Consider the following 26,250-nt stretch of genomic DNA (forward strand, 5'->3'; position numbering starts at 1 on the left):
CAGCTTAGAGGGAACATTGGTCTGAAGTCATACCAGTAGAGAACCAGTGCTGGATATCAAAACCACTTTAAGCAAGCGTCCTAATAATGAAACCTAAATCCATTACCTGTTTTCCACGAGAACTGATGACCCATGTGAAGCACGATATCACATCCGACGTGGACGAGCAGGAACGACCAGAGAACGAAGAAACAAAGACAGTTCCCCGCTCCTCTTGCCCAGGCAAAGACCCCAAAGTCATCCTTTAAATTCATAATCCAGCCCATTGCTGCTCTCTTACTCCTGTGGGGATAAGACCAAAAAGGCATCAGCACTATACATCATTTTTAAGTAAACAAGTTGTAACGGCAGATATGTGGAACGTCTGCCGAACCCTTATCCTCCGATAGTTTTTACACCGTTGATTCATGAATCCCGACATAGGGGTTTGACAAATCACCCACCCGTCCTTTGTTAAAAACCACCATAAATAATTAGTCAAGGCCTTCCGATGTACAGCACTAGTGGGAAGGTGTTAGGACTTAAATCATAGTGTAATAGAAAAGGATGTGTGCCTTTTTATAGCTGATTATTTATGGCTCTTGGCTAATGCATGGATTCCTGTCCTAATAGTGTTAAGAGGGATTAGTCCTGGATTGAAAGGCCTTCAATTGTGTTTCACAGGAAGATACGCCATTAGAATGTAATCCATAAAACACACAATGTCTTGATGATATTTAAGAAAAAAACAACAGTAATTTGTTATTAGCAGGATTACAGGAGTGGCAGTTAGCCAGGATGGGTATATCCTAAGTTTGAGTTATTGAGCTGGCAACCTACCGTAAATTCCGGACTATAGAGAGGACCTGTCTATAAGCCGCACCCACCACTTTTTGAGTGATTTGGCGCTTTTGAACTTATACAAGCCGCACCCATGTATGAGCCGCGGGCGCCCGCAGTAAACTTGCGACACAATCACAAGTTCAACCCGGACCACGCTGTAAGATCCACAAAAAGGCACCCCGTAAATGTGAAACTTGTGAGAACCTAGATGTGTCAACATGTGACGATAAAAGCCACAATAGTAACTTCATAGATAGTATACAAATTCAGAACAACATTTGACACCACAAATAGCAAATGATACCCGTAATTAAGGTATGATGCAGGGTTGTTTTCCTGTTGAAGGTGAACCTGAACCCCATTCTCAGACATACTCCAACAGATTTTTTGCCAGAATCGCTCTGTATTTGGCTCCATTCATCCCCACATCAACTCTAACAATTTCCGCAGTCTCTGCTAAACAAAACAACCCCAGAGCATGATGCTGTCACCACCATGTTTAACAGTTTTTTTTTTTCAGGGTGATGTGAAGTGTTACTCTTACCCCAACCGTAATGTTTTGCATTCAGCTAAAAAAAAATTCAATTTTGGTCCAGAGCACATCCCGAGTGGCTTCTTACAAATGCCAAGCGGCTTTTTATTTGGTGTTCTTCACAAAGAGTTTTCTTATTGCCACTCTCCATAATGGTCAGATTTATGCATGGTAGTCCTATGCACGGATGGTCCCAACTCAGCTGTGTATGCCTATAGGTCATACAACGCTATCTAGAACGATCTACCGTAAATTCTGGACTATAGGGCCCCTACTTTTTCCCCTAACTTTCAACCCTGCGGCTTATTCAGTGATGCGGCCAATTTATGTAATTTTTCTAACGGCCGCCAGCAGCGCTCGAGTGTTGCTACCAATAACTGGCCTGTCAAAGCTATATTATTATTATTAAAGCTTTGAAAACTCCCTCGGTGTACCGTCTTTCTTTGTAAATATGTGTAACCCATGTATAATATGTATTTGCAACTGTATATTTTTGTAATGTATTTATTTGTATTTATTTTAGACACTTATTCTGATATGTTTTGCACGGGTGAACGAAAAATGAGGGGCGGAACAAACGCGGGGTGCCGAGTTTAAGTGGGGACCGCTAAAGGTGAGGGACAGACAAGGAAAGAAGAGGGGGTAAAACGTTGGTTAAAGAAAAAGGAGTTGCGTGAGTAATTGTGTTCATCTGATATATTTTTCCCACCCTTACCTTTGGAAATATACACTTTTTTCCTTGGATTACTTTCAACGGGACCTGGACTCTGCAGGTCTGCATCAAACCTTAAGTACCGGTATCATTTTCCGTTCATTTTGCCGGCTGTGATTTTTCGACTGTGGACTTTCGTGAAGGACGGCTGTGGTTATTGAACTGAGTACTTGATTTTTGCAATCCGGAGATGGAATAAGAGCTTGCTCTGTCCACTCCACGCATCGGCCCGGTATTGCAGTACCTCCGGGAACGGTGCATTCGCAATGATCGCAGCAAGGCTTTAGGGCTAGGACCTTAGCTTGGCCTTTTGGCTGAGAGTAAGTGTCCCGGCTCCGAGGCTTTGTAGTGTATTATGAACTGACCGATAACGGATAATGGATAATGAATAACGAAGATAGAACAATAACCCTTAAAAACCCCATTTAGTTTCAATCGCGGGACTTGAAGTCAGGTTTGGGTTAATTTTGTGTTTGTGTTACATGTTTAAATGTGGGCGCATGCGGCTTATATACAGGTGCGGCTTGCATATGTACAAAATCGGTTTTCCTCTTAAAATGTGGTGCGGCTTATAATCGGGTGCGCTCTATAGTTTGGAATTTACGGTATACATATATATATATATATATATATATATATATATATATATGCTGCCTACTAAAAGTATTGGGTCCTCCAAGGCTCCAACCTCAAAGCTAAGAAATTAATTTTTGTTTTTCCCAAGAATCATACATACGAGTTTATATGGTACATTTTAGTTTTCCCTTAAAAATAATCTCCCATGGCAGACGATGCCCCTCTTCTTTACAAGACAAAACAACAATATATACCGTAAATTCCGGACTATAAGCCGCTACTTTTTTTCCCAAACGTTATTGTATTCAGTTAAAATCGAGGGACTCAAAGTCGGGTTTGGATTAATTTTGTGATTGTATAACATGTTTCAATGTGGGCGCGTGCGGCTTATATACAGGTGCGGCTTGTGTAAGTACAAAAGCGGTTATCCTCTTAAAATGTGGTGGTTGCGGCTTATAATCAGGTGCACTCTATAGTCCGGAAGTTACGGTATGTATATGTATAGATAGTACATGTATGCATACAATTTTGGGGCGGCAGTAGCTCAGGAGGTAGAGCGCTCGTCTTGGGATCAAGGGATCCCAGTTCGAATCCCGGCTCATCCGTGTTACATGTCGAAGTGTCCTTGGGTAAGACACTGAACCCCTAATACCCTCAATAAGCAGGTTAGCGCCTTACATGGCTGCACGGCCGCTATTGGGAAATGTGAAGCACACTGTAAAGCGCTTTGGGAAGTCATTGACTTGAAAAGCGCTATATAAATGCATATCATTTCATTTCATTGTCTTAATGAAACAAAATGATGTTTCTTCTTAAAAAACTCGGTTCTAAGTTCAGTTATGCCCAACTAAATAGATGAGTAGTGTAGACAAACATATGTGTAATATGCATCCCATCAAGATCTACGTACAGCGTGGCTAAATACAACAAAATACCGAAGGAAGAAACAAAATCGAGAAGCTTAATTTATATTTAATGAGCAGTCTGCGAGACTGCAGATGGCGCGTTGCCCTGATGTGAGTTTCCAGATGCCGTTATGACAGAATCTTTAATTTGTCTTTGCATTTAAAGCGACATGATGAAGTCAGCCATGTATGCCTTGAAAATGGATGTAAACAAACATAACAAAACATTTTTTATGATTTTGTGTTTTGTAAGACTTGGAAAATAAAGCAGAGGATAAATTAAGAGATTTTATTAACGCATGTTTTTAGCTATCAAAAACGGTGTAAACAATATACATTCATAGTTCTTGTGTGATGTTACGTGCATACCCATATGTAGACAGTCGGCCATACTGGATGGGTCCAACAAACACAGTCTGATGCAAAAGCAACCCCGGAGCGTGATGCTGTCACCACCATGTTTAACAGTTTGTTATGTTATTGGCTGTTCAAATGAAAGTGGAAGGTGTAAAGTGCCATTTCTTTGTCTCCCTGCTATAGTTACCTCTCTGGGCGAGATAATATGGAATTGTGGACAAGGAGGCAGCAAACAAGTATCAAGACTTTGTACAGCAGATCTAACACCCAAATTACCGTAATTTCCGGACTATAAGCCGCTACTTTTTTTCCCAAACGTTCAACCCAGCGGCTTATTCAGCGATGCGGCCAATTTATGTCATTTTTCTAACGGCCGCCAGCGGCGCTCGAGTACAAAAGGTAAGATTTAGACCGGTGGAATATATGCGCCGAGGAAGACTGCAACTTCTTAGCTTGTGCACAAATTAAATTAGCGTAGACATATCCTCATCATGCAGATTGCAAAAAGAAAGGCACTTGACGTAGCTTTCAAGCTAAATGCAATCGAGCAGTCCGTTAAAGAGGGAAACAGTGCTACTGCTCGTAACTTTTACTTTGCGAGCGTGTTGCTTGCGTGTTTTTGAGTAAGGGAGCGTGGGACCACGTCGATTTGACATAGTCTCTTTCCCGTACTGGGGTAGACTACTTTGATGACCTCGGTTATAAGGAGGAAGATGAGGATCGTTTACTGTGATTATTACAAGTACGGTACATTTCTTTTTTGAAGCGTGTTGCTAGTAGCGTTTTGCTACCCTTCACAGGCACGGTTTGGGATGAAAGTTATAATATTATTATTAAAGCTTTGAAAACTCTCTCGGTGTACCGTCTTTCTTTGTAAATATGTTTAACCATGTATAATATGTATTTGCAACTGTATATTTTTGTAATGTATTTTTTTTAGAAACTTATTCTGATATGTTTTGCAGGAGCAAATGAGAAAGAAGGGGCGTGGCAAACACGGGCTGACGGGAAGTGGAGTAAAGGTGAGACGTGTTTGTGGACGTGGCCGACAATAGTGGCTATATATTTTTCCCACCCTTATCTTTGGAGATATACACTTTTTTCCTGCGATTACTTTCAACGGGCACCTGGACTCTGCAGGTCTGCATCAAACCTCAACTACCGGTATCATTTTCCATTCATTTTGCCGGATGTGATTTTTGGACTGTGTCGGTTATGGGTTCATGCCAGGACCTTAGCTTGGCCTAGCTTGGCCTTGATGCTAGGTCCTTAGCTTGGCCTTCTTGGCCTTGCTTGGCCTTTTGATGCTAGGTCCTTAGCTTGGCCTCTTTGATTTTTGCATTTCGGAGATGGAATATGAGCTTGCTCTGTCCACTCCACGCATCGGCCCGGTATTGCAGTACCTCCGGGAACGGTGCATTCGCAATGATCGCAACAAGGATTTAGGGCTAGGACCTTAGCTTGGCCTTTTGGCTGAGAGTAAGTGTCCCGGCTCCTAGGCTTTGTAGCATATAATGAACTGACCGATAACGGATAATGGATAATGAATAACGAAGATAGAACAATAACCCTTAAAAACCCCAAAACCCCATTTTGTGTTTGTGTTGCATTTTTGTAATGCGGGCGCATGCGGCTAATATACAGGCGCGGCTTGTGTATGTACAAAATCGGTTTTCCTGCCGAAATGTGGTGGGTGCAGCTTATAATCAGGTGCACTTTATGGTCCGGAATTTACGGTATATCCGCATGTCAGTCTGCTCCGAATATTCCTTCAACAGGCGGCACGCGGGACAGATCAGGCCCGCTAAGGGATTGAATATGTCAACTTGATGTTGCCAAAGCTAGGTGCCTCTCACATAGACACTGTGTACGTGTTCTTGTCTCTGTCTCTGTGTGTCTCTCTCTCTCTCTGTCTCTGTCTCTCTCTCTGTCTCTCTGTGTCTCTGTCTGTCTTAACCTATTTTGCTCTAACTTCCATTTTTCTCTTTTCATACCCTTCGCGCTTTCTTTTCTTTTCTCTCTCCTTCTGTTTTTCTATTTCTCTTTGGATTTCTTTCTTCCTCTCCCTTTTTCCCCCTCTCTCAAGACTTTTTATCTTTTGTTTCTCACGCCCTCTCTCTCTTTTTTTTTCTTTGTCCCGCCCTCTCTCCTTTTCCCTCCTTCTTTCTCTTATCTCTTTATCTCTTTTTCTTTCTCTTTAATCTACCAGTCCGGCCCGTCACAGAATGTTTGTTCTATCGTGTGGCCCCCGGGTTAAAATGAGTTTGACACCCCTGGTATACAGGATGAATCAAAACCTTGCTATTTCTTGAAGCACTGACATTGTATAGTGACTTGTTTACCTGACTGCCCATTTTGCACATCTGGTTAGCTGCTCCTCTTGCACTCTTTGCACTACTGTACAATACTATACATAGCTATAATTATTTAGTATATTATTAGTACTTCAATACTCCAACTCAATACAACATTTTATTTATATCTGTACATTCAAAGAAACTGAATCTGAAATGTTCAAGCATGGGCTTCGGCCGTGCGCCTGTATCCAGGTGGAAAACAGCCTATCATGGAAAATCTGTGAAAAGAAAAGCTTTCCACTGCTAAATATCTGGGTCGATGAAACCGGGCCAATCTCCAGACATAAAGCAGTCTTTCTCTTATGCTGCAGTGCCTCCTGTTAGCTAGTCAGTGATCTGATGGAACGCAATCTGCCCGCCTGTCTCCTGCGGTGCTTGTTTGTGGCTCACTCGCCGAATTTGGCGTATGCATCTTGGATCTATCATATAAAGACAGACGAGCAATGCTCCACCGACCCCCCCCTTGCAGGTGTTCCTGGTAATGGACGTTTAAATGTATTTATTAAAATGAATGGGGAGGAAAGAGGTTCTGAGCAATCAACAATCCCTTGGAGTCACCCGATGGGATTGTTCTATCGGATGTGACAAATGTTTTCCGGGATTTCCCTCGAGTGGGGGTATTGTTCTCTGTTTCATCCCCGAAATAGAGAAATATTTCAGCTAATTCGAGCACTTCAAAAAATGAAGGCATGTTTTTATAATTACCTGTCTGATTAGCTTAGCTTTTAATTGTACTGTATTCCTCCTCAAACTTGATTTTGTTGTATTTGGGTTTTTGGGTTTCTTCTTTAAATGGAGTAAGGCCAAACTCATTCACTTTCTGTATTATTAGCAACATCCTTCGCCTGGTAATCCTGAAAGGGGGATACCCCATGTGCGGTCCCTTCTCAAGGTTTCTTCATTTTCCTCATGTTGAGGTTTTTGAGTTTTTCCTTGCCCTCATGTTGTTTCCAGATCCGGGGATGGTGTAATAATGGTCTGTGCAATAACCTGTGCAGCCCTTTGAGACTCTTTGTGATGAAGGGCTATACAAATAAAAATGACTTGACTTGACTTGATAATAGCTTTTTTCCTATCATGGTTACACTGTGCACTGCAATTTCCTTTGATTAGACCACCGTAGTGCTTGAACATTGTTCACTGGAAAAAAAAAAAAAAAATCTAATGCCATTATCAGAATATTTTGCTATTATCTAACATGTTAAATATTTGTTCTGGTTTTCTATCCAATAAAAAAAAACAGTTAATTTTAAAAAAACATTACTACATTTTAATTTTTAGTAAAATTAAGGAAATAATTTAACTATTTTAAAATAAAAGCTTTTCCCTTTTTTTGTTAAAGTTAACTTATTTTTCAGGTAAGAGTAAGAAAATATCCCCAAAATAAGATAAATTGTTTTGTAAAGAAAGTACTATTATCAATTATATACATTTATTGAGGGCCATGCTTGAAAGGAAGGTAGTGTTTCCCAGTGGTAAATTGTAATGTGAAGAACTTCCTGCAACTGAAAATGTTCGCAACATATAACTGTAATTGTACCCAACACTTGGATGACTCCAATATGCTAATAAAGACAAAATAAACTACATATGAATAAAATGATGACTCACAACACGTGGTAAGCTTTCTCTCCTGGCTTTGATCTCTTTGATCTCCGGCAAAACTAACATAAAATGCCACAGGAACAAAATGAAAATAAATCCAAACAGCTTGCCAACATCATTTTTGCCGTTCCATGTATTCTGTTACTCCCCGAGCCTGCACAAAATTGAGTCATTTTATTCCTATTTTGTTTATTTTGTCTTTTATTAGCATATTTGGTATTGGAGTCATCCAAAAGTAATTGAAAGTAATCAAGTTAAAGTAACCCTACCCAACCCTGTTGCTCCCCCACATGAGACATTTAGTTCTGCTTCCCATATTTATCAGTAGCAGGAGAAGCCTCCTGATCTAACTTAGATACAGCACCTTTATCATCTGGTCACCGTTCTTTCTAGGTGTAGAGTGCAGGGTTGGGTAGAGTTACTTTAACTGGATTACTTTAAATGACTTTTGGATTACTCCAATACCAAATATGCTAATAAAAGACAAAAGAAAGTAAATATGAATAAAATGATGACTCACAACACGTGGTAAGCTTTCTCTCCTGGCTTTGATCTCCGGCAAAACTAACATAAAATGTGACAGAAACAAAATGAAAATAAATCCAAACAGCTTGCCAACATCATTTTTGCCGTTCCATGTGTTCCGTTACTCCCCAAGCCTGCACAAAATTTAGTCCTTTTATTCATTTTTAGTTTCTTTTGTCTTTTATTAGCATATTTGGTATTGGAGTCATCCAAAAGTCATTGAAAGTAATCCAGTTAAAGTAACCCTGCTTATATGGGGAAAAAAAATGTCTCAAAAACAACTACTCAACATCTAAAAATCATATGTCTTCAATACACACGCAAGGTTTAAAATTCCATATGTAAATCATAGTCTCATCTCATCTCATCTCATCAGCTGCACCGCTTATCCTCAGTAGGGTCGCGGGGGTGCTGGAGCCCATCCCAGCAATCATTGGGCAGTGGGCAGGGGACACCCTGAACTGGTTGCCAGCCAATCGCAGGGCCAATTCAATTCACCTGAAATGCATGTTTTTGAAATGTGGGAGGAAACCGGAGTGCCCGGAGGAAACCCACGCAAGCACGGGGAGAACATACAAACTCCGCACAGTAAGGCCGGTAGCTGGATTTGAACCCAAGCAGGAGGTTCCCACGACTTCAGAACTGTGCCCAGAACACGCGCTAACCACTGCGCCGCCGTGCTGCCTATAAATCATAGTACCTAGTATATATTTGTAGCCCTGCAAAATACACGAGTCACACCGGATTTCTTCTTTTAATGCTTTTGTCCTTAAAGTGCTTGAATTTTGCCTTGAAAACGGTGTTGGAATTCAAGCTGTCACGAGAAAACCCGCGCCAAACAGAGCTTCCTCCATGAAATAGTTTTGATGTGTTTGCTTCAAAGACTATATCAAATGTCAGACTGAGCAACTGGGAATGCGCTTCGGAAGCTGTGATCTTTCCCCTCAAACTCTCCTGATATGCTTGCTTTTTCTTGTATTACTGCATTTTCTTGTGTCTATAGCAAAGATAAAAAAAAAAGGTTTCTGAGTTGTTATGGAGTGGAAGAAAATCAACGACCCTTTTAAAGTCTGCCAAGGGGTTGGAGTAAAAACAACAAAAACAGATAAAGGAACTGAAGCATGATTTTCTAATTACTTTAACTATACTATTAACAGTGGCTTAATATAAACATTTATGTTAAACTAATGTTATCATTCTTAACTCATTTAATGCCAGACGCTTTTCTCCAATTGGGACAGCTGGTACCAACCATTTTTTTGGACATTTTGACTAATTTTTATTGTCAAGCTGTTTGGATTTATTTTCGTTTTGTTTCTGTTGTGCTAAAATATTAATTCCCCTTATAGAGATCAAAGCCAGCAGAGGAGCTAATGTTGTGACTCATTTCATTTGCATGTAAATTGTACCCGTTTTTATACTCATCATTGTTATTATTTCTATTTTCTCATATGTATAAAAAGGATGATGTTGGTTAAATTTTTGAAGGCCTACACAACATTTCATTTTGAAGCTATTTAGACTGTAGAGTATTCAACGTTTGGTCAAAATTTCGATTTACAATGTCAGAAAATGATGTCAAGACATGTGAAGTAAATACTGTATTTTAAGTCCATCACATAGATGTTATCTGACTGATACTTGTGGGTGTTAATTTGCATTTGCACATCAAAGGTTGCCGTGACCACTCCAACACAGGGGCTCTGCCCCTCCCAGGAGACCAGAACAGAGAGCTGGTACATGTCTCACCTCGCAAGGGCAGTCTGAATTTTGAGGGCATGTCCTAGGAGGAACTGGACCAATGCAGACCTAGGTGGTCCTGACCAAGTCTCAGCTCAACAAGCAGCCAGAGAACCTTGCTATGTCAGCAGCCAAGCTTGATTAAGCTAGCGGCCAAACCAGGGGACAAAGCCAGTGACCTCAGAGAAACCTCAGGCCACCAGCAGTCAACCTCTCCTTCAACACTCTGCATCCGGTGGTCCTCCTCCGGACCAGCTCTCGAGCCTACCAGGGTTCATCGCTCTACAGCCGAGGAACCAAAGACTATGTCATCATCTTCATCAAAGCAGAAATTAAACATCTGGTGGTTGCTAGATTTTGGTATTAGTGAAAGCCAATGCTGTTGTCCATCCAAATGGTGCCAGTTTAAGTTCTCAACTTCAAGTGTTGTTTTGTTTTATTTCCTTATTTGTGTTTTGCGTTCTATTCAAGCGAGACGGTTTTGAAATGAATAAACTCGGCTCTTTAATCCAATTATTTTAACAAACAATGTATTAACCACACATATTTGCTAAAAGACATTGGATATATCATTAGAAAATATGTTTTTTTAAGCTTTTATCAGTGTTTGGTAAACAACAGTTAAACATTGCTGTTCTTTGAAATACCTCCAAATAAAAACTGCTTTTTGTGAAAGGGTGTATTTTTTGCATTCGTGATTCCTCCAATATCTAAACGATGTTTTTATTAGAAAAAGGCATTTTTGCAGGAACAATCCATAAACGATGCATGAACTTTGCAAGAACTAGGCGATGCTCAATGTTTGTGGTAAGGTGATCACATGATTTTGTTCACCACAACAATTGCATTTCCTCGAGCACTCGATTATGCACGAAACGTCATCCCTCTCTGACCAGACAATGTCGATGGCAATTTGTCTTTTTTTTTGAAAGGGAAAAGCTCTGTTGAAGAGTTACCCACCTGTTTGTCTATATTTCGTGACTCTCACCGTACTGCTTCACTATACCTACTCGGCTTAAGGGGTACCTAAACACACTCATTCACGAGGTAACACTAGGAATAGGGGTTTCCTCGATGTGTGTACAAAGATCTGATCAAAGCCACTCCTGCCATCTACAGGTGACTTCTCATGCTAAAATCATTCCCAGGGGCTTAATACTCATTAGAAGCAGTGCCAAACCCTTTATAATATAGATATTTTTTAATAAAACAAGAAAACAATAGTTTTACATTTTGGCACTTATATAGGTTATGGCATTTGAATGATTTAAACATTGACTCACAAAATTGGGACTACTAAAGTGACAGAAAAGTGGTGTTTTGTCTGGCACTTGTGAATGAAAAATGAAAATGGTTTGTTCTAAAGCAGAACTCCCACATCATTGTCAATTAAAGAGACTAATTTTAAATTAGCCTCTGCTTGCATGCACGGATGCAAGTGGTGCTTAAAAACCCAAGGGAAGAAAGGAGGGAGAGTAATTATATGCAATTATATAAAAAAAAGACATACATACATATTATATATATATATATATATATATATATATATATATATATATATATGTGTGTGTGTGTAACGGGTGTATTAATAATTTTTGTTTTATTGAAATTCCTGCTGAAATATGTGTATAGTTTTTGGTAAGTGTCCTGCAATGATGAGTCCAACAGTGCCACCTGCTGGCGAGCTGCCAACGGTAAGACACATCTTTTGGTGCTCCACAAAAGAAGTTAATTTTAAACATTATAACCAGAGCTGACAAATGTCTCAACATGCACAGTAATGTGATTGATGTTGTCAAGCTGTTTGGATTTATTTTGGTTTTGTTTCTCTTGTGCTAAAATGTTAATTCCCCTTATAGAGATCAAAGCCAGCAGAGAAGCTAATGTTGTGACTCATTTCATTTGCAGGTAAATTGAACCCGTTTTTATACGCATTATTGTTATTATTTCTATATTCTCATATATATAAAAAGGATGATGTTGGTTAAAATTCAGACTAAAGAAAAATATGTTGAATTCATTGTAAACGTTAAAAAAATCTCTTGTTAAAAGTATCTTGTTAAAATGAATGTAAAAATGTATTGTGATATTCTAAAATGTTTTTTATGTGAATTGAAAATAAATCTCTTTGATTTGCTTTGGGCAGTCTACAAAGCAAGCTGCCAACGAGATCAAAGAGATCAAAGCCAGCAGAGAAGCTAATGTTGTGACTCATTTCATTTGCAGAAACTGTAATAAAAACCTCATCATCCAGTCCAGCGTGAATGTGGATATTTGGTGGGACAGGTACACCGCGGTTACATATATATATATTCACAAAATAAAGCGCATAATATATTTATATTTAATAAATCGGTGGCAGATGGGTGTCTCATCGTGAAGGTGGGATAACAACCTTGGTTTTAATTATCAGCTTTCATTTTTTCTTGTTCACGCCATGTAACGTGACAGTATCGAAGTTGCTGCTAATTAAGACTTACACTAAGTGAGTACTTTAGTTTTTAATTATGGGTAAAATTGGCACTCGATCGGGATTTTTTTCTGGGGTTCTTCATGCGAGGTGTCAAAATAATTGAAATCGGTTTTATTCAGCTTTGAAATGGTTAATGTATCTTTTTTTTGTCAAAAATGGTCCGACTGCTGGACCGACCGTTGTAGCCTGATTACAGGTTGCGACTCAAATCAAGAACAAAATTCCACTTTTCAAATTGATTGAATAAAAGACTGTTCAAAACAGATTGTAGAATATTCACGGTTCACGGATCCCTTAACAGCATGGGTCATCGGCAATGTTCCCTGTAATTTTCCTTACGGGTCTGAGCGTTCACAAAAAGTCGGCGAGCAACGCTTGAAACAACAGTGAGCAACCATAATCCCAAGTGTGGCAAATAAGTCGTTATCAAACATGTCCAAAACTTGACATCAAGTTACATTTTGCTCAGTTTACGGCAATGCAAAAATTTTTTTGTCTTTTGAATGAATTGACTCATGTACTATCACAAAGGTAGTACGCCTACAAATGCCTTTTGTTCTTACAATTCTGTCACAAGATATCTATTTATTTTTATTTCCTGATATATTTTGTCACATAATATTAACATTTTGGGGGGCTTATTTAGTCGGTTGTAAGATACAGAACTGTACTTAATCACATTTTTTAGTGGAAGTACAATGTTGGCAACAAGATTCACTTGATATCATTGGAAATTATCTGAATGCAACTTTTTCTTCTTTTTTTCCGTGTTTTTTTCTCCTTTTTTTAAATTCCTTTAAAATAAATCTGTGTTTATTTTTTCTGAGCTGTTACTTTTTTCTTTTTGTTCTCTATTTACTTTTTTCCTACATTTCTTTTTCTTTTTTTTTTGGCTTTTTTTTCTAAATCTTTCCTTATTTTTTCCCTTCCTTTTGTTTCTTTTTTTCTCAGCATTTCACTACTTTTTCATTTTGGTATTTTTTTTTTCTTTTTGTTCTAAATCCCCCTTCCTTTAAGTCATTTTGTGCATACATTTACATAATATTTGATCATGTTGGGATTAAAGAAGCAAAAACAACCTGAAGAGCCAATTAGGACCCAAAAGAGCAGGTTCCTTTTAGTGAGCCGAGCCGAAGAAGCCGGTTCTCGACAAACTCTACTAACTTTACTCAACTTCGTTCTACTTCGACTCGACTTCAAAGTACCTCATTTAGGACACAACGTCAGGGGAACCCGTGTATTTTTACCTTCATGCACTGTAACCTTGACTTAAATTGCTTCTTAATTAGTAATTTTGAGCCCTGATTTTTGTGCGCTGGCTAGATTTTCTTGTGCGCTGAGAATGTGCGAGCAGTGCGCAATTGAATAGTATTCCTTTAGTTGTTTATTTTTGTCGTTACCGGCTTCACCAGCAGGGAGTACTGTTAACTTCAACTTACTGCCATCTATAATTTATGTGGTTATGGTCACGTGGTTACGGTCTCATGTGTGCAAAGGGTCAACAGACAGTATCTCAAAAATGTACCTGATCAAGATGACTGCCAGTCATCCCTTTGGGTGATGTTTTTGGTTCAGTCAAAGAAAGCGGGGGGCACTCTTCCGATGTTAAGTGTGACAGGCAGGGGGTTGGCAAATCAGATGTATCTGGTTTTCCTCCACAAGCACCATGCAGCGACGTAATCCTTTGAGAGTCAATGTGTCAAGAGCTGAAACAGCGTTACACCTCCAACTGCACCTAGCACTATTAAGCCCCTGGCATCAGCCCCGTCCGGGATCCACCTGCTGATGTTCCTGCTGAGTTGGGAACCTGAACCAGTGAATAGACAGGATCTGGAGGTTAGGGAGACAAAAAAAAATGAAAGATAGGTAAGTGTCTGGTTGAAAACTGTAGAAAAGACTGTCAACTGGCACAAGTAGGATTTGTTTAACTGATCTCACATCAGTTTTTAAGGGTCTCACTGCGCATGTACCGTGAAATCCGGACAATAGAGCGCACCTGATTATAAGCCGCACGCACCACATTTGAGGGGCATTATTGGTTTTGTCCTTACACAAGCCGCACCTGTATATAAGCCGCATGCGCCCACATTAAAACATGTAACACGGTCTCAAGCTTATCCCAAACCTGACTTTAGGTGCAGCAATTATAACTACAGACATAGTACACAATCCAAACACCACAATCGGCAACATGAACAGAAAATGATACCAGTACTTAAAATTGAATGCAGACCTTTAAAGTCCGGGTCCCGTTGAAAGTAATCCAATGAAAAAAAATGTATATTTCCAAAATTAAGGGTGGGAAAAATATATATCCGCTATTGTTTGCTGCTACAACAAACAGATATAACTCAGCTTTACCCCTCTTCCCGTCAGCCCGCGTTTGCTCCGCCCCTTCTTTTTGATTCGCCCATAGAAAACATATCACAAAGAGTCTCTAAAATAAATACATTACAAAATTATAAAGGTGCAAATACAATTTATACATGGTTACACATGTTTACAAAGAAAGACGGTACACAGAGAGAGTTTTCAAAGCTTTAATAATAATAATCTAACTTTCATCCCAAACCGTGCCTGTGAAAGGTACCAACACGCTACTAGTAACACGCATCAAGCATATCTGTTAGAAAAAGCCGTATCGCAATTGCGAAATTCACGGTAAACCGTCCTCATCTTTCTCCTTATAACTGTCGCCATCAAGGGCGTCTTCCTTATTTTCGGAAAGAACTTTTGTCATACGGACAATTTGGATGTAATCTACGAGGATGCAGTCTACCTCGGCTCACTTATTCCACCGGTCTTAATCTTACCTTTTGTACTCGAGTGCCGCGGGTGGCCGTTGGAAAAATTACATAAATTGGCCGCTTCACTGAATAAGCCGCAGGGCTGAACATTTGGGAAAAAAGTAGCGGCTTATAGTCCGGAAATTACGGTAGTCGTATCTGTATGAGTTTTCCAGTCATATTCTTTAGAATTCTTCGATGAACACATCAATTCTGTTCTTTTGTTTTTATTTTACTTCAATATATATTGCCTTGATTTCCTTGAGTCTCAACCTTGAAAAGTTCAGTTAATTTCTTGGTCCAGGTCGGCCTGGTATTAAGAAGGATTCAGAGACAGATTGTTCCCCAGGGCCACCACCACCCTAAACAAGCATACAAGAATGTGAAACAATATCCATCTTGCCCATTTATAGCAAAATGAGTTTTCATATTTGATTCGTCGGCCATTATTTTGGAACTACGTTGATGATAATGCGGGCGGCAGTGGCTTAGGAGGTAGAGAGCTCGTCTTGGGATCAAGAGATCGCAGGTTCAATTCCCGGCTCCTCCGTGTTACATGTCGAAGTGTCCTTGGGTAAGACACTGAACCCCTAATACCCCCAATAGGCAGGTTAGCGTCTTACAAGGCTGCAATGCAAAGCCGCTATTGGGAAATGTGGAGCACATTGTAAAGCGCTTAGGGAAGTCTTGACTTGAAAAGCGCTATATAAATGCAGATCATTTCATTTTCATTTCATTTCATAATAACGTCATTTCACGATTGTTCTGATACATCTTTAACGTGCTATCATATATTTTAATCTTATTTTTTTAAGCTATTAATTACCAGCCATCTTGTTCACTGTGTTGTTAACAATGACAATACAGACTAATCCGTTCAAATTAAGTCTAAATACAAAACTCGCACTAATGAAAAACGATGGACTCAAAAAAAAAAAAAAAATTCTGTAGATATGCAGGTAAACAGGGTTGAGTAGGGTTACTTTAACTGGATTACTTTCAATGACTTTTGGATTACTCCAATACCAAATATGCTAATAAAAGACAAATGAAACTGAATATGAATAAAATTACATTTTGTGCAAGGTTGGGGAACATAAAGCACATCATTCTTTTTTATTTGTATTATCTTCTTTTTATATATTAATTATCTGCTTATGAGGTAGTACAGTGAAATATTTGACATAACATTTTCAAACATGGGGCAGCACGGCGGCGCAGTGGTTAGCGCTTGTGCGGCACAGTTCATGTCATGGGAACCTGTCGTGGGTTCAAATCCAGCTCCAGACTTCCTGTGCAGAGTTTGTATGTTCTCCCCGTGCTTGCGTGGGTTTCCTCCGGGCACTCCGGTTTTCTCCCACGTTCCAAAAACATGCATTTCAGGTAAATCGGCCGGTCCAAATTGTCCCTAGGTGTGACTGAGGTGTGCCCTGCGATTGGCTGGCAACCAGTTCAGGGTGTCCCCTGCCCACTGCCCGATGACTGCTGGGATGGGCTCCAGCACCCCCGCGACCCTACTGAGGATAAGCGGTGCAGCTAATGAGATGAGATGAGATGAGATTTTCAAACATTTGACAGACAGTGTGCCTCTGAACTTTTTAATAAATAAAAGTGTACCTTGGTTCAAAAGGGTTGAAAACACTGAGTTATACGCAGGGTTGGGTAGGTTTACTTTAACTGGATTACTTTCCATTACTTTTAGATTACTCCAATACCAAATATGCTAATAAAAGACGAAATAAACTAAATATGAATACAATGACCAAATTTTGTGCAGCCTCGGGGAGTAACGGAACACATGGAACGGCAAAAATGATGTTGGCAAGCTGTTTGGATTTATTTTCATTTTGTTTCTGTCGCATTTTATGTCCGTTTTGCCGGAGATCAAAGAGATCAAAGCCAGGAGAGAAAGCTTACCACGCTTTGTGAGTCATCATTTTATTCAAATTTAGTTTATTTTGTCTTTTATTAGCATATTTGGTATTGGAGTCATCCAAAAGTCATTGAAAGTAATCCAGTTAAAGTAACCCTACCCAACCCTGCAGGTAAATATATTGTTTTCCACACATTATTCAAACAAAATGCCTGATCGTCTGTTCTTCTCATCCGTTAAAGTCGACCTTGAAACAATGTGTTGCTTTTATAGATATACTTGAAAACACTAGTAAATCCTATTTGACTTTATCTGCAATCAGGTGGATAATAACAAACAATGTTTATCCAGAGCTTAAGTAAACACATTGTATGGGAGATGACAGTGATATCAAAGAAGAGTGCTTTTTGCATTTAAAACACCGTTTCCCGCCCAGTCTCGTTAGCGTCCTTTAAGTCTCAGGTCGCAAGTTTATCCTGTTGATTGACATTCTTTTCCGTGGCTCTGAAAGCTCCAAGATCCCAGTCACCTCCACTTTATTTCCCTTGGTGTTTTGATGCTTTCGTTTGCCGTTCCACTCAGCCTTCAATAAGCTCGGCTCTGTCGGTGCAACTCTCTTCTGACAACACTGTAAATAAACCCCACAAGCAACAAAGGCGCTTCGGAGCCATATTAATTAGACATGTAGACATCTGCCTTTATGAACATTGCAGAGTAGGGTTATTTCTTTTTGAACGGCTGCTTCACATCAATAATTATCTGACTGTCATTGTTCACCGTGGAACACCAAGGTTTTAATGCAGACCTTTAAAGTCCGGGTCCCGTTGAAAGTAATCCAATGAAAAAAAATGTATATTTCCAAAGTTAAGGGTGGGAAAAATATATATCCACTATTGTTCGCTGCTACAACAAACAGATATAACTCAGCTTTACCCCTCTACCCGTCAGCCCGCGTTTGCTCCGCCCCTTCTTTTTGATTCGCCCGTAGAAAACAGTCTCTAAAATAAATACATTACAAAAATATACAGTTGTAATTACATATTATACATGGTTACACATATTTACAAAGAAAGACGGTACACAGAGAGAGTTTTCAAAGCTTTAATAATAATAATATAACTTCCATCCCAAACCGTGCCTGTGAAAGGTACCAACACGCTGCTAGTAACACGCATCAAGCATGTCTGTTAAAAAAAAGCCGTATCGCAATTGCGAAATTCACGGTAAACCGTCTTCATCTTTCTCCTTATAACTGTCTGTTCTGGAACGGATTATAGTCGAGAACCGAGAAAGCTGACTTTACCATCGGCGAGATAGGCAGGGTTGAGAGGGTTACAGTGGAACCTCGGTTTTTGAACGCCTCTTAGTTCGAACAAATCGGAGTCCGACCAAAAATTTTGAGAAATTCTTGCTTCGCTTTTCGTTCAAAAAATCGGAGTTCGAACGCCGGTACGCTAGGGTGCGATGCTGAGCGGCGTACGGGTGTAGATTGTGTAGAATGCCCCCACCCCTCGTGAACAACTTTTTAATATCGGTGAATGGAGTGTTTTAGCCCCTAACTATGCCTCCGAAGAAGGTCGGTGCAAGCAGCAACGTTGCTACAGGTGAAAAAAGAAGAGTAGTGCGTACAACTATTGCATTTAAGAAAGAAATAATAGCAAAATGAAGAAGGTGTGCGAGTTTCCCTTCTTTCGAGGGAAGAGAGCATGGCTTCTGCAGACCACCACAAAGGTAAGAAATCCTATTTATAAATCGTTTCTTTATCCTTTAACTGCTCACCACTTGTTGTGGAGACCCCGGTGCTAAATGACGTGTAAACGACCTGATTTTTTTATTTTTACACGTTCATGTTAGCGTAATCTTTCGTACGGAAGATTACGCTAACACGAACGTACGATTAGCCTGGGTTAGCTTCATGTTTACGTTCATGGTAAACATTCAGGGTGTTGGAACGGATTAAAACGATTTTACATTACTTTTAATGGGAAAAACGATTTTCGGTGATCGAACAAATCGGTTGTCGAACAGGGTTCTGGAACGGATTATGGTCGAGAACCGAGGTTCCACTGTATTTGTGTTAGACTATAGCTTGCATACCCGTTTAAAAAAATTACACTACTTTTTGAACATTTATGCCTTTAATGCCTGATGTTTAATGTCGGAGTTTGAACGCCGGTAACGTGTGAGTGCGTACGCTAGGGTCTGATTTTGATCGGCGTGTAGGCGTTTTAGCCCCGTATTATGCCTCCCAAGAAAGTTAGTGCAAGCAGCAAAGTTGCTACGGGTGAAAAAATAAAAGTAGTGCGTACAACTATTGCATTTAAGAAAGAACTAATAGCAAAATATGAAGGAAGTGTGCGAGTGTCTGATCTTGTTTGGGAATACAGCATGGCTAAATCTACGATTAGTACGATACCAAAGAATAAGGAGGCTGTGAAATCTAGTGATGTGGCTAAGGGAGTGAGTGCTATAAGCAAGCAAGTTTTGGAAGAGGTTGAAAAACGTTTGATGATTTTCCTCTCCCCACCGTCCACCTGCGCCTTCTGCTGACCACCACAAAGGTAAGAAATCATATTCATGATTCTTTTCTTTATCCTTTTTTTTATTTTTACACGTTCATGTTAGCGTAATCTTTCGCATGGAAGATTACGAGAACGCGAACGTATGATTAGCCTGGGTTAGCTTTATGTTAAACATTCAAGGTAAACATTCAGGGTGTTGGAACAGAGCCCCCTTTCCAATGAACCGCTCACCACTTGTTGTGGAGACCCGGGTGCTAAATGACTTGTAAACGAAAGAAAAGTTGTTCGTACAACTATTGCCTTTAAGAAAGACATAATAGCTAAATATGAAAGAGGTGTGCGAGTTTCCGATCTTGCTAAGGAACACAGCATGCGCCTTCTGCTGACCACCACAAAGGTAAGAAATCCTATTCATAATTATTTTCTTTATCTTTTTTTTTTTTTTTACACGTTCGTGTTAGCGTAATATTTCGTACGGAAGATTACGATAACGCGAACGTACGATTAGCCTGGGTTAGCTTTATGATTCCAGGTAAACATTCAGGGTATTGGAACTGAGCCCAAAATTCAGGGTGTTGGAACGGAGCCCCCTTTCCAATGAAGCGCTAGCCACTTGTGGTGCTAAATGACTTGTAAACGACCGGATTTTTTTATTTTTACACGTTCATGTTAGCGTAATCTTTCGTACGGAAGATTACGATAACGCGAACGTACGATTAGCCTGGGTTAGCTTTAAGTTTACGTTAAACATTCATGGTAAACATTCAGGGCGTTGGAACGGATTAAAACGATTTACATTATTTTTAATGGGAAAAAGGATTTCGGTGATCGAACAAATCGGTTTTCGAACAGGGTTCTGGAACGGATTATGGTCGAGAACCGAGGTTCCACTAAAAACGTGACTTGACTATGAGTGGATTTTGTATAAGTAGTTGTAAAAGACATATGTGAATGAGTGCATGAAGTTAATGAATGGATGCTTGAAAGGATTCTGTGGAAGAGGACACATGCTCTCAGGCATTAAATTGCACTCATCATTTCTTTTTTTTCATACTTATTTCTTAATGTTTTCTTGTTAGTTGCACTCTGTTTACATGGAACTTCTCAGTTAGATTTGCTTTGGTCCAATAGTCATGTTTTCCAGTCAGGCAGCTCCGATGTTAAAGGGGCGGAGGGGTCGGTGAAACTCCTAAAACTGAGCTCACGTGTGTTAGGATTGAATGAGCTGGTAGAAAGCAGCACAGCACATGGCGAATGTAGACAATAATATAGTTAAAACTAACGCACACCGGACGTTGATATTGTCCCCTGTAATGTAAAACATAAAAACTCTTTTAAATAATATAGTAATCCTGCAAAGTAATCTTTATGCTTTACAAACTTGACCTGTATCTTGATTACTTTTTTGTTTCTGTAACTGGAAAGGAACACAATTATTATTGATTTTATCTTTTTGTGTCCCGATGACGCTGTTACATGTATTCCGTTACTCCCCAAGCCTGGGCATAGGCAAGTTGGAGAAGTCAAGTCACATTTTTTGTATAGCTCAATCACCAAAAGGTTCCAAGGGCTGAATTGACCTCCATTTAATAATAATAATAATAATAATAATAATTTCCTTTGTATTGTCATTCTTTGTAACAATGTACACAGAACGAAATGTTGATACACCTGACCCGTTGTAGCGAGCCGATGCAGCCGCAGCCAACAGAGGGCGCCGCCATTTTACCAATTAGGTATGACTCGGCCGAGGCGCGAACCAGCGACCTCCCAGTCTCAAAGCGGGCACACTACCATCTATATCTTGATCTAAAACCTGCATGAGAGTAAGGAAATTCAAAAAACCTCAGCATGAGTGTCACAAAACGAGCCGGGAAGCAGGAAGTCCGAACTCATATGCGTGGACGATCTGTCACTTTAATTAGGAAATAAAAGTTGTCCAACACACAAACGGACCAAAGACAAAACAAAACAGGTTTAAAGGCAATACAAATTACAAACTAGGCATTACTCGGATCAAACAGGCATGAACAGGTCTTCAACAAGGTAAAGCAATTGTCTGGCCACGGGCAGTCCCAAAAGGAGCGTTTAAGTACTCCACAAGCAATCAGTTCAATGCGTCTCAGCCGGTGTCAAGGGGCGGGGCCAGCTGGGCGCCGTGACAACCGTGCAGGACATGACAATGAGGACACTTGAGTAACACCGGTCTCACCACCTGGATGTAAACTAACACACAGAGGAAGAAAAATGGCTTCCTTCTTTGTGGTGATAACAGACATAAAGTTCACTTAAACCAGATTTAATTCCAGTTCGAACTCCAAGACTATCTCAAGACCAGTAACCATCTTCAAAGTTTGTGATTGTTTATTAAAAAAGCTCTGTAAGAGCGTGCCATTTCGCTCCTCAACCTCAAGAGACTGATTTCAACCTCAAATGACGAACGCTGACATTCCCCACAACTCTTTCCTAAATGACCATTTCGGCTAGCTTGAATTATTTTCGGTGGCATCTGAAGGAGAGGCATATCTCTGTTCCCCAGCAAACGGAGGGACGTACCGAGCAACTGATCTCGAAGCAAGGGTTGTGAACTCAATCAGCCACTTGTTTATCCTCGTGGCATGGAACTACTTTAGTTGGTTCGGATTGCCTCTGGTGTGGCTAGATAGGCACCCCGAGGGGTCATAGCATTGATAAAAGCAGGAGTGCTGGTTTTTTTTTTCATAGTCAGTCGTGACCTCACAGCCTCCGGCCTCGTACCACTATCTGGTCAAATGATATCAGTAGTTTACAGTGTTGGGGCTAACGCATTACAGAGGATTTGATTACCAATTACTTTTCTCGGTAATGAGTCCTCTAACCACTGAAATTTAAACTTGAATCGAGATTCAGAAAAAGGAGAGAAGACATCAATGGTGGCAGCACGGCGGCGCAGTGGTCAGTGCGTGTGCAGCACAGTTTCAAGGTCTTGGGAACCTCCTGTGTGGGTTCAAATCCAGCTACAGGACTTCCTGTGCGGAGTTTGTATGTTCTACTAATGCTTGCGTGGGTTTCCTCCGGGCACTCCGGTTTTCTCCCACATTCCAAAGACATGCATTTCAGGTGGATTGGCCGGTCTAAATTGTCCCTAGGTGTGAATAAACAAGCGAGTTGTCTGTCCCTGTGTGCCCTGCGATTGGCTGGCAACCAGTTCAGGGTGTCCCCTGCCCACTGCCCGATGATTGCTAGGATGGGCTCCAGCACCCCCGCGACCCTACTGAGGATAAGCGGTGCAGCTAATGAGATGAGATGAGACATCAATGGATTTTGAACTTGCAAGGAGAACAGGGCGAAAAGCCTTAAGATAAGGAATTTAAATTCCCTTGATAAGTACCTCCCCTGAGTCTTCGTTTTTTTTTATCTTCAAAGTTATAAATAGCAGAACAGCCCGAAGTATTGTATAATAATAATAATAATTTCCTTCGTATTGTCATTCTTTGTAACAATGTACACAGAACGAAATGTCGATACACCTGACCCGTTGTAGCGAGCCGATGCAGCCGCAGCCAACAGAGGGCGCCGCCATTTTTACCAATGTTATAAGTCTTAGGTATGACTCGGCCGAGGCGCGAACCAGCGACCTCCCAGACATCAAAGAACAGCAACATGATTGGTCGATAGCGGCAATGATGTAATGAACGAATGAAAACTTTTATTTCGAACATTAGAAAACAGGACAAAATCAATGAGTCAACAACAAAATAATGTCACGTAACATGTTCGAAAAGGGGTAGTCAGAAGCAGATGCTTATTTTTCCTACCCCTTTATCTTCCCTATTAAATACATTTTAAAAATCCTCCTTTCCTCTTATGTCTAATATAACAAAATCTCATGGATATACTTATTACATAGGTCAGATATCAATAATCATAATAATTACAATAATCACATATTTTATACTCTAATCTTCGCAATACCCATCCTTCAACGACATAATTCGCCTAGTTACCAAATGTCACTGCGGCACCAATGATAATAACAACAATAAAAATAATATGTATAATAACAGTTCTGATATAATAATAGCAACAATAACAAGTTAACCAGAGTTTTAAACGCAGTATTTCCAATCTCCCTCATATCCCATTTTCTTTCATCCCTGTATTTTGCCAGTAATGCTTTTTTGGATTTAAATTTGAGCACATGGATAGTTGGACCTTGTTTGATCTCATCCTGTAAATGATTCCAAAGTTTGACTCCACACACAGACACACACATACTTTTCCTGGTGGTTCTCACCTTTGGGATTTTTGAATTTACTACAGCCCCTCAAGTTATAATTTCCCTCTTTCCCAGTGAATGTTTTCTGGCACTATGTTTTTGTTGACCTTAAATAAAATGTCAAATAAAAATTTGATGAAATAATCCAATTTTAATAATTTGGACTGCATGAATAAAATATTGGTATAATCCTGATATACTATCTATGGTTCTTATTGCACGTTTGAAGGATAAAAAGGGGCTGTATATGTTAAATATGGCAGAACTAGAGAACAATATAATAAATACAATGCATCATAATTTAAAATAAATGTAGCTTTATTAATTATTGAAATGATACCTTAGTTTGTATGTGTCTGATGTGTGTTTTCCAACTTAGTATAGTCAACATGTCAGGGGGACCAGAACAGAGCAGGAGACCCCAGAGCGTTCGTTACAAGTCTTTTATTTGGGGAAGCGTACAGGGTTAGCGGGAGACGCCATGACCGTCGAATGTCAGCAGCAACGCCGTGAAGACAACTTCGGGACACGTAGCCAATCGTAGCGTGGGACGGAAGCAGGTCGAGTTTACCGGGACTGGAGAGAAGATCGTAGCGTGGAACGGAAGCAGGTCGGATCGGAGGCAGGCAGAATCAGGTAAACAAGTCAAAAAGACACAGGAAAATCAGGCGAGTCAAACGGGGTAAAAAGTATCCTCAGACCAAGAGGTCTCCGCGTAGCGTGTTTAAAAAGGGAACATAAACCAATCAGGAAGCGCATTCCAGCGCGCCAGATGACACATGACACAACACAATGGAAAACAGTGTGCAATGACAGTCAAAATAAGAAACTAGCATCCTATGAAATCGTCTTTGTATTGGTCTAATACTAAAAACAGAATAAACTCAACACGCGTTAGTATTAAAATTTGGTAACTCTACTCTCAGTTCTACATGGTGTGTTACTGCATTACTCCGCTACTTTATTAATGCATATCATGAATTATAATGTCCTTTGTTTGTTAAGTACTCTTGTTTCACCTAAGTCAGGGGTGTCAAACTGATTTTAACTCGGGGGCCACACGATAGAACAAACATTCTGTCGGGGGCCGGACTAGTAGATTAAAGAGAAAGAAAAAGAGGGATCAAGAAATAAGAGAAAGAGAGAGGGAAAAGGAGAGAGGGCGGGACAAAGAAAGAAAAAGAGAGAGAGGGAGAGAGCGTGAGAAGCAAAAGATAAAAAGTTGTGAGAGAGGGGGGGAAGAAAGGGAGAGGAAGAAGGAAATCCAAAGAGAAATAGAAACTCAGACGGAGAGAAAAGAAAGCGCAAAGGGTAGGAAGAGAGAAAGAGAAAAGAGAGAAAGAGAAAAAAAGGAAGGTAGAGCAAAAGAGGAAGAGAAAGAGAGACACAGAGAGTGAAAGAGACTGAGACAGAGTGGGAGAAAAGGAGTGGAAAGGAAAAAAAAAGAGCAAGAGAGAGAGAGAGAGAGAGAGAAAGAAATACAAGTACAGTGTCTTTGTTCGAGGCACCTGTCTTTGGCAACATCAAGTGGACATATTTCAACCTACAGCTTGTTTTTCTCTTGCGCTTCTCCGAGTGTTGTCTCGCGAGCTGGATTCAATCCCTTAGCAGGCCTGATCTGGCCCGCGGGCCGCCTGTTTGACACCTGTGACCTAAGTAGTCACATGCATCCCTCGATCAGCTAAAGGCAATCTCATATCCCTGATGGGATAACATTTACCTACAAAATATAATGGAGTGCAGTCATGGAGGCTCAGTGTCAACCACAGAGTACGAGGGACTGAATTTCTCCCCATGTAGACATTCTCCTGTATATACTCAACGGCAAATTGTCAGCTATAAAATAAAACACTGAACTTTAGTAGTCAGTTTATGAGCGTATATCTGATAGTGTGTCACCAGCAGGGTTGGGTAGGGTTACTTTAACTGGATTACTATCAATTACTTTTGGATTACTCCAATACCAAATATGCAAATAAAAGACAAAAGAAACAAAAAATAAATAAAATGATGACTCACAACACGTGGTAGGCTTTCTCTCCTGGCTTTGATCTCTGGCAAAACGAACATAAAATGCGACAGAAACAAAATGAAAATAAATCCAAACAGCTTGCCAAAATACGGCGGCGCAGTGGTTAGCGCTTGTGCGGCACAGTTCATGTCATGGGAACCTGTCGAGGGTTCAAATCCAGCTCCAGACTTCCTGT

The 26,250-nt window shown here is 40.1% G+C and overlaps 1 protein-coding gene and 2 pseudogenes across 1 annotated transcript in view; 2 read left to right on the forward strand and 1 right to left on the reverse strand.

Moving 5' to 3' along the window:
• Positions 1-26,250, reverse strand: part of thsd7ba (thrombospondin, type I, domain containing 7Ba) — a 484,701-nt gene that overhangs the window by 354,734 nt on the left and 103,717 nt on the right. Inside the window, exons 2-3 of the mRNA XM_088352325.1 lie at positions 14,130-14,434; positions 107-282 (exon numbers count right to left, since the gene is read on the reverse strand). Of these exons, the coding sequence (XP_088208451.1) occupies positions 107-266 (160 nt within the window). The 5' untranslated portion in view covers positions 267-282; positions 14,130-14,434. The remainder of the gene's footprint in view (positions 1-106; positions 283-14,129; positions 14,435-26,250) is intronic.
• Positions 2,235-2,325, forward strand: LOC148352579 (U2 spliceosomal RNA; annotated as a pseudogene).
• Positions 5,170-5,329, forward strand: LOC148352580 (U2 spliceosomal RNA; annotated as a pseudogene).

The sequence above is a fragment of the Urocampus carinirostris genome, chromosome 14, assembly GCF_059441175.1.
Source record: "Urocampus carinirostris isolate Australia breed hairy pipefish chromosome 14, RoL_Ucar_1.0, whole genome shotgun sequence".
NCBI classification, from domain to species: domain Eukaryota; kingdom Metazoa; phylum Chordata; class Actinopteri; order Syngnathiformes; family Syngnathidae; genus Urocampus; species Urocampus carinirostris.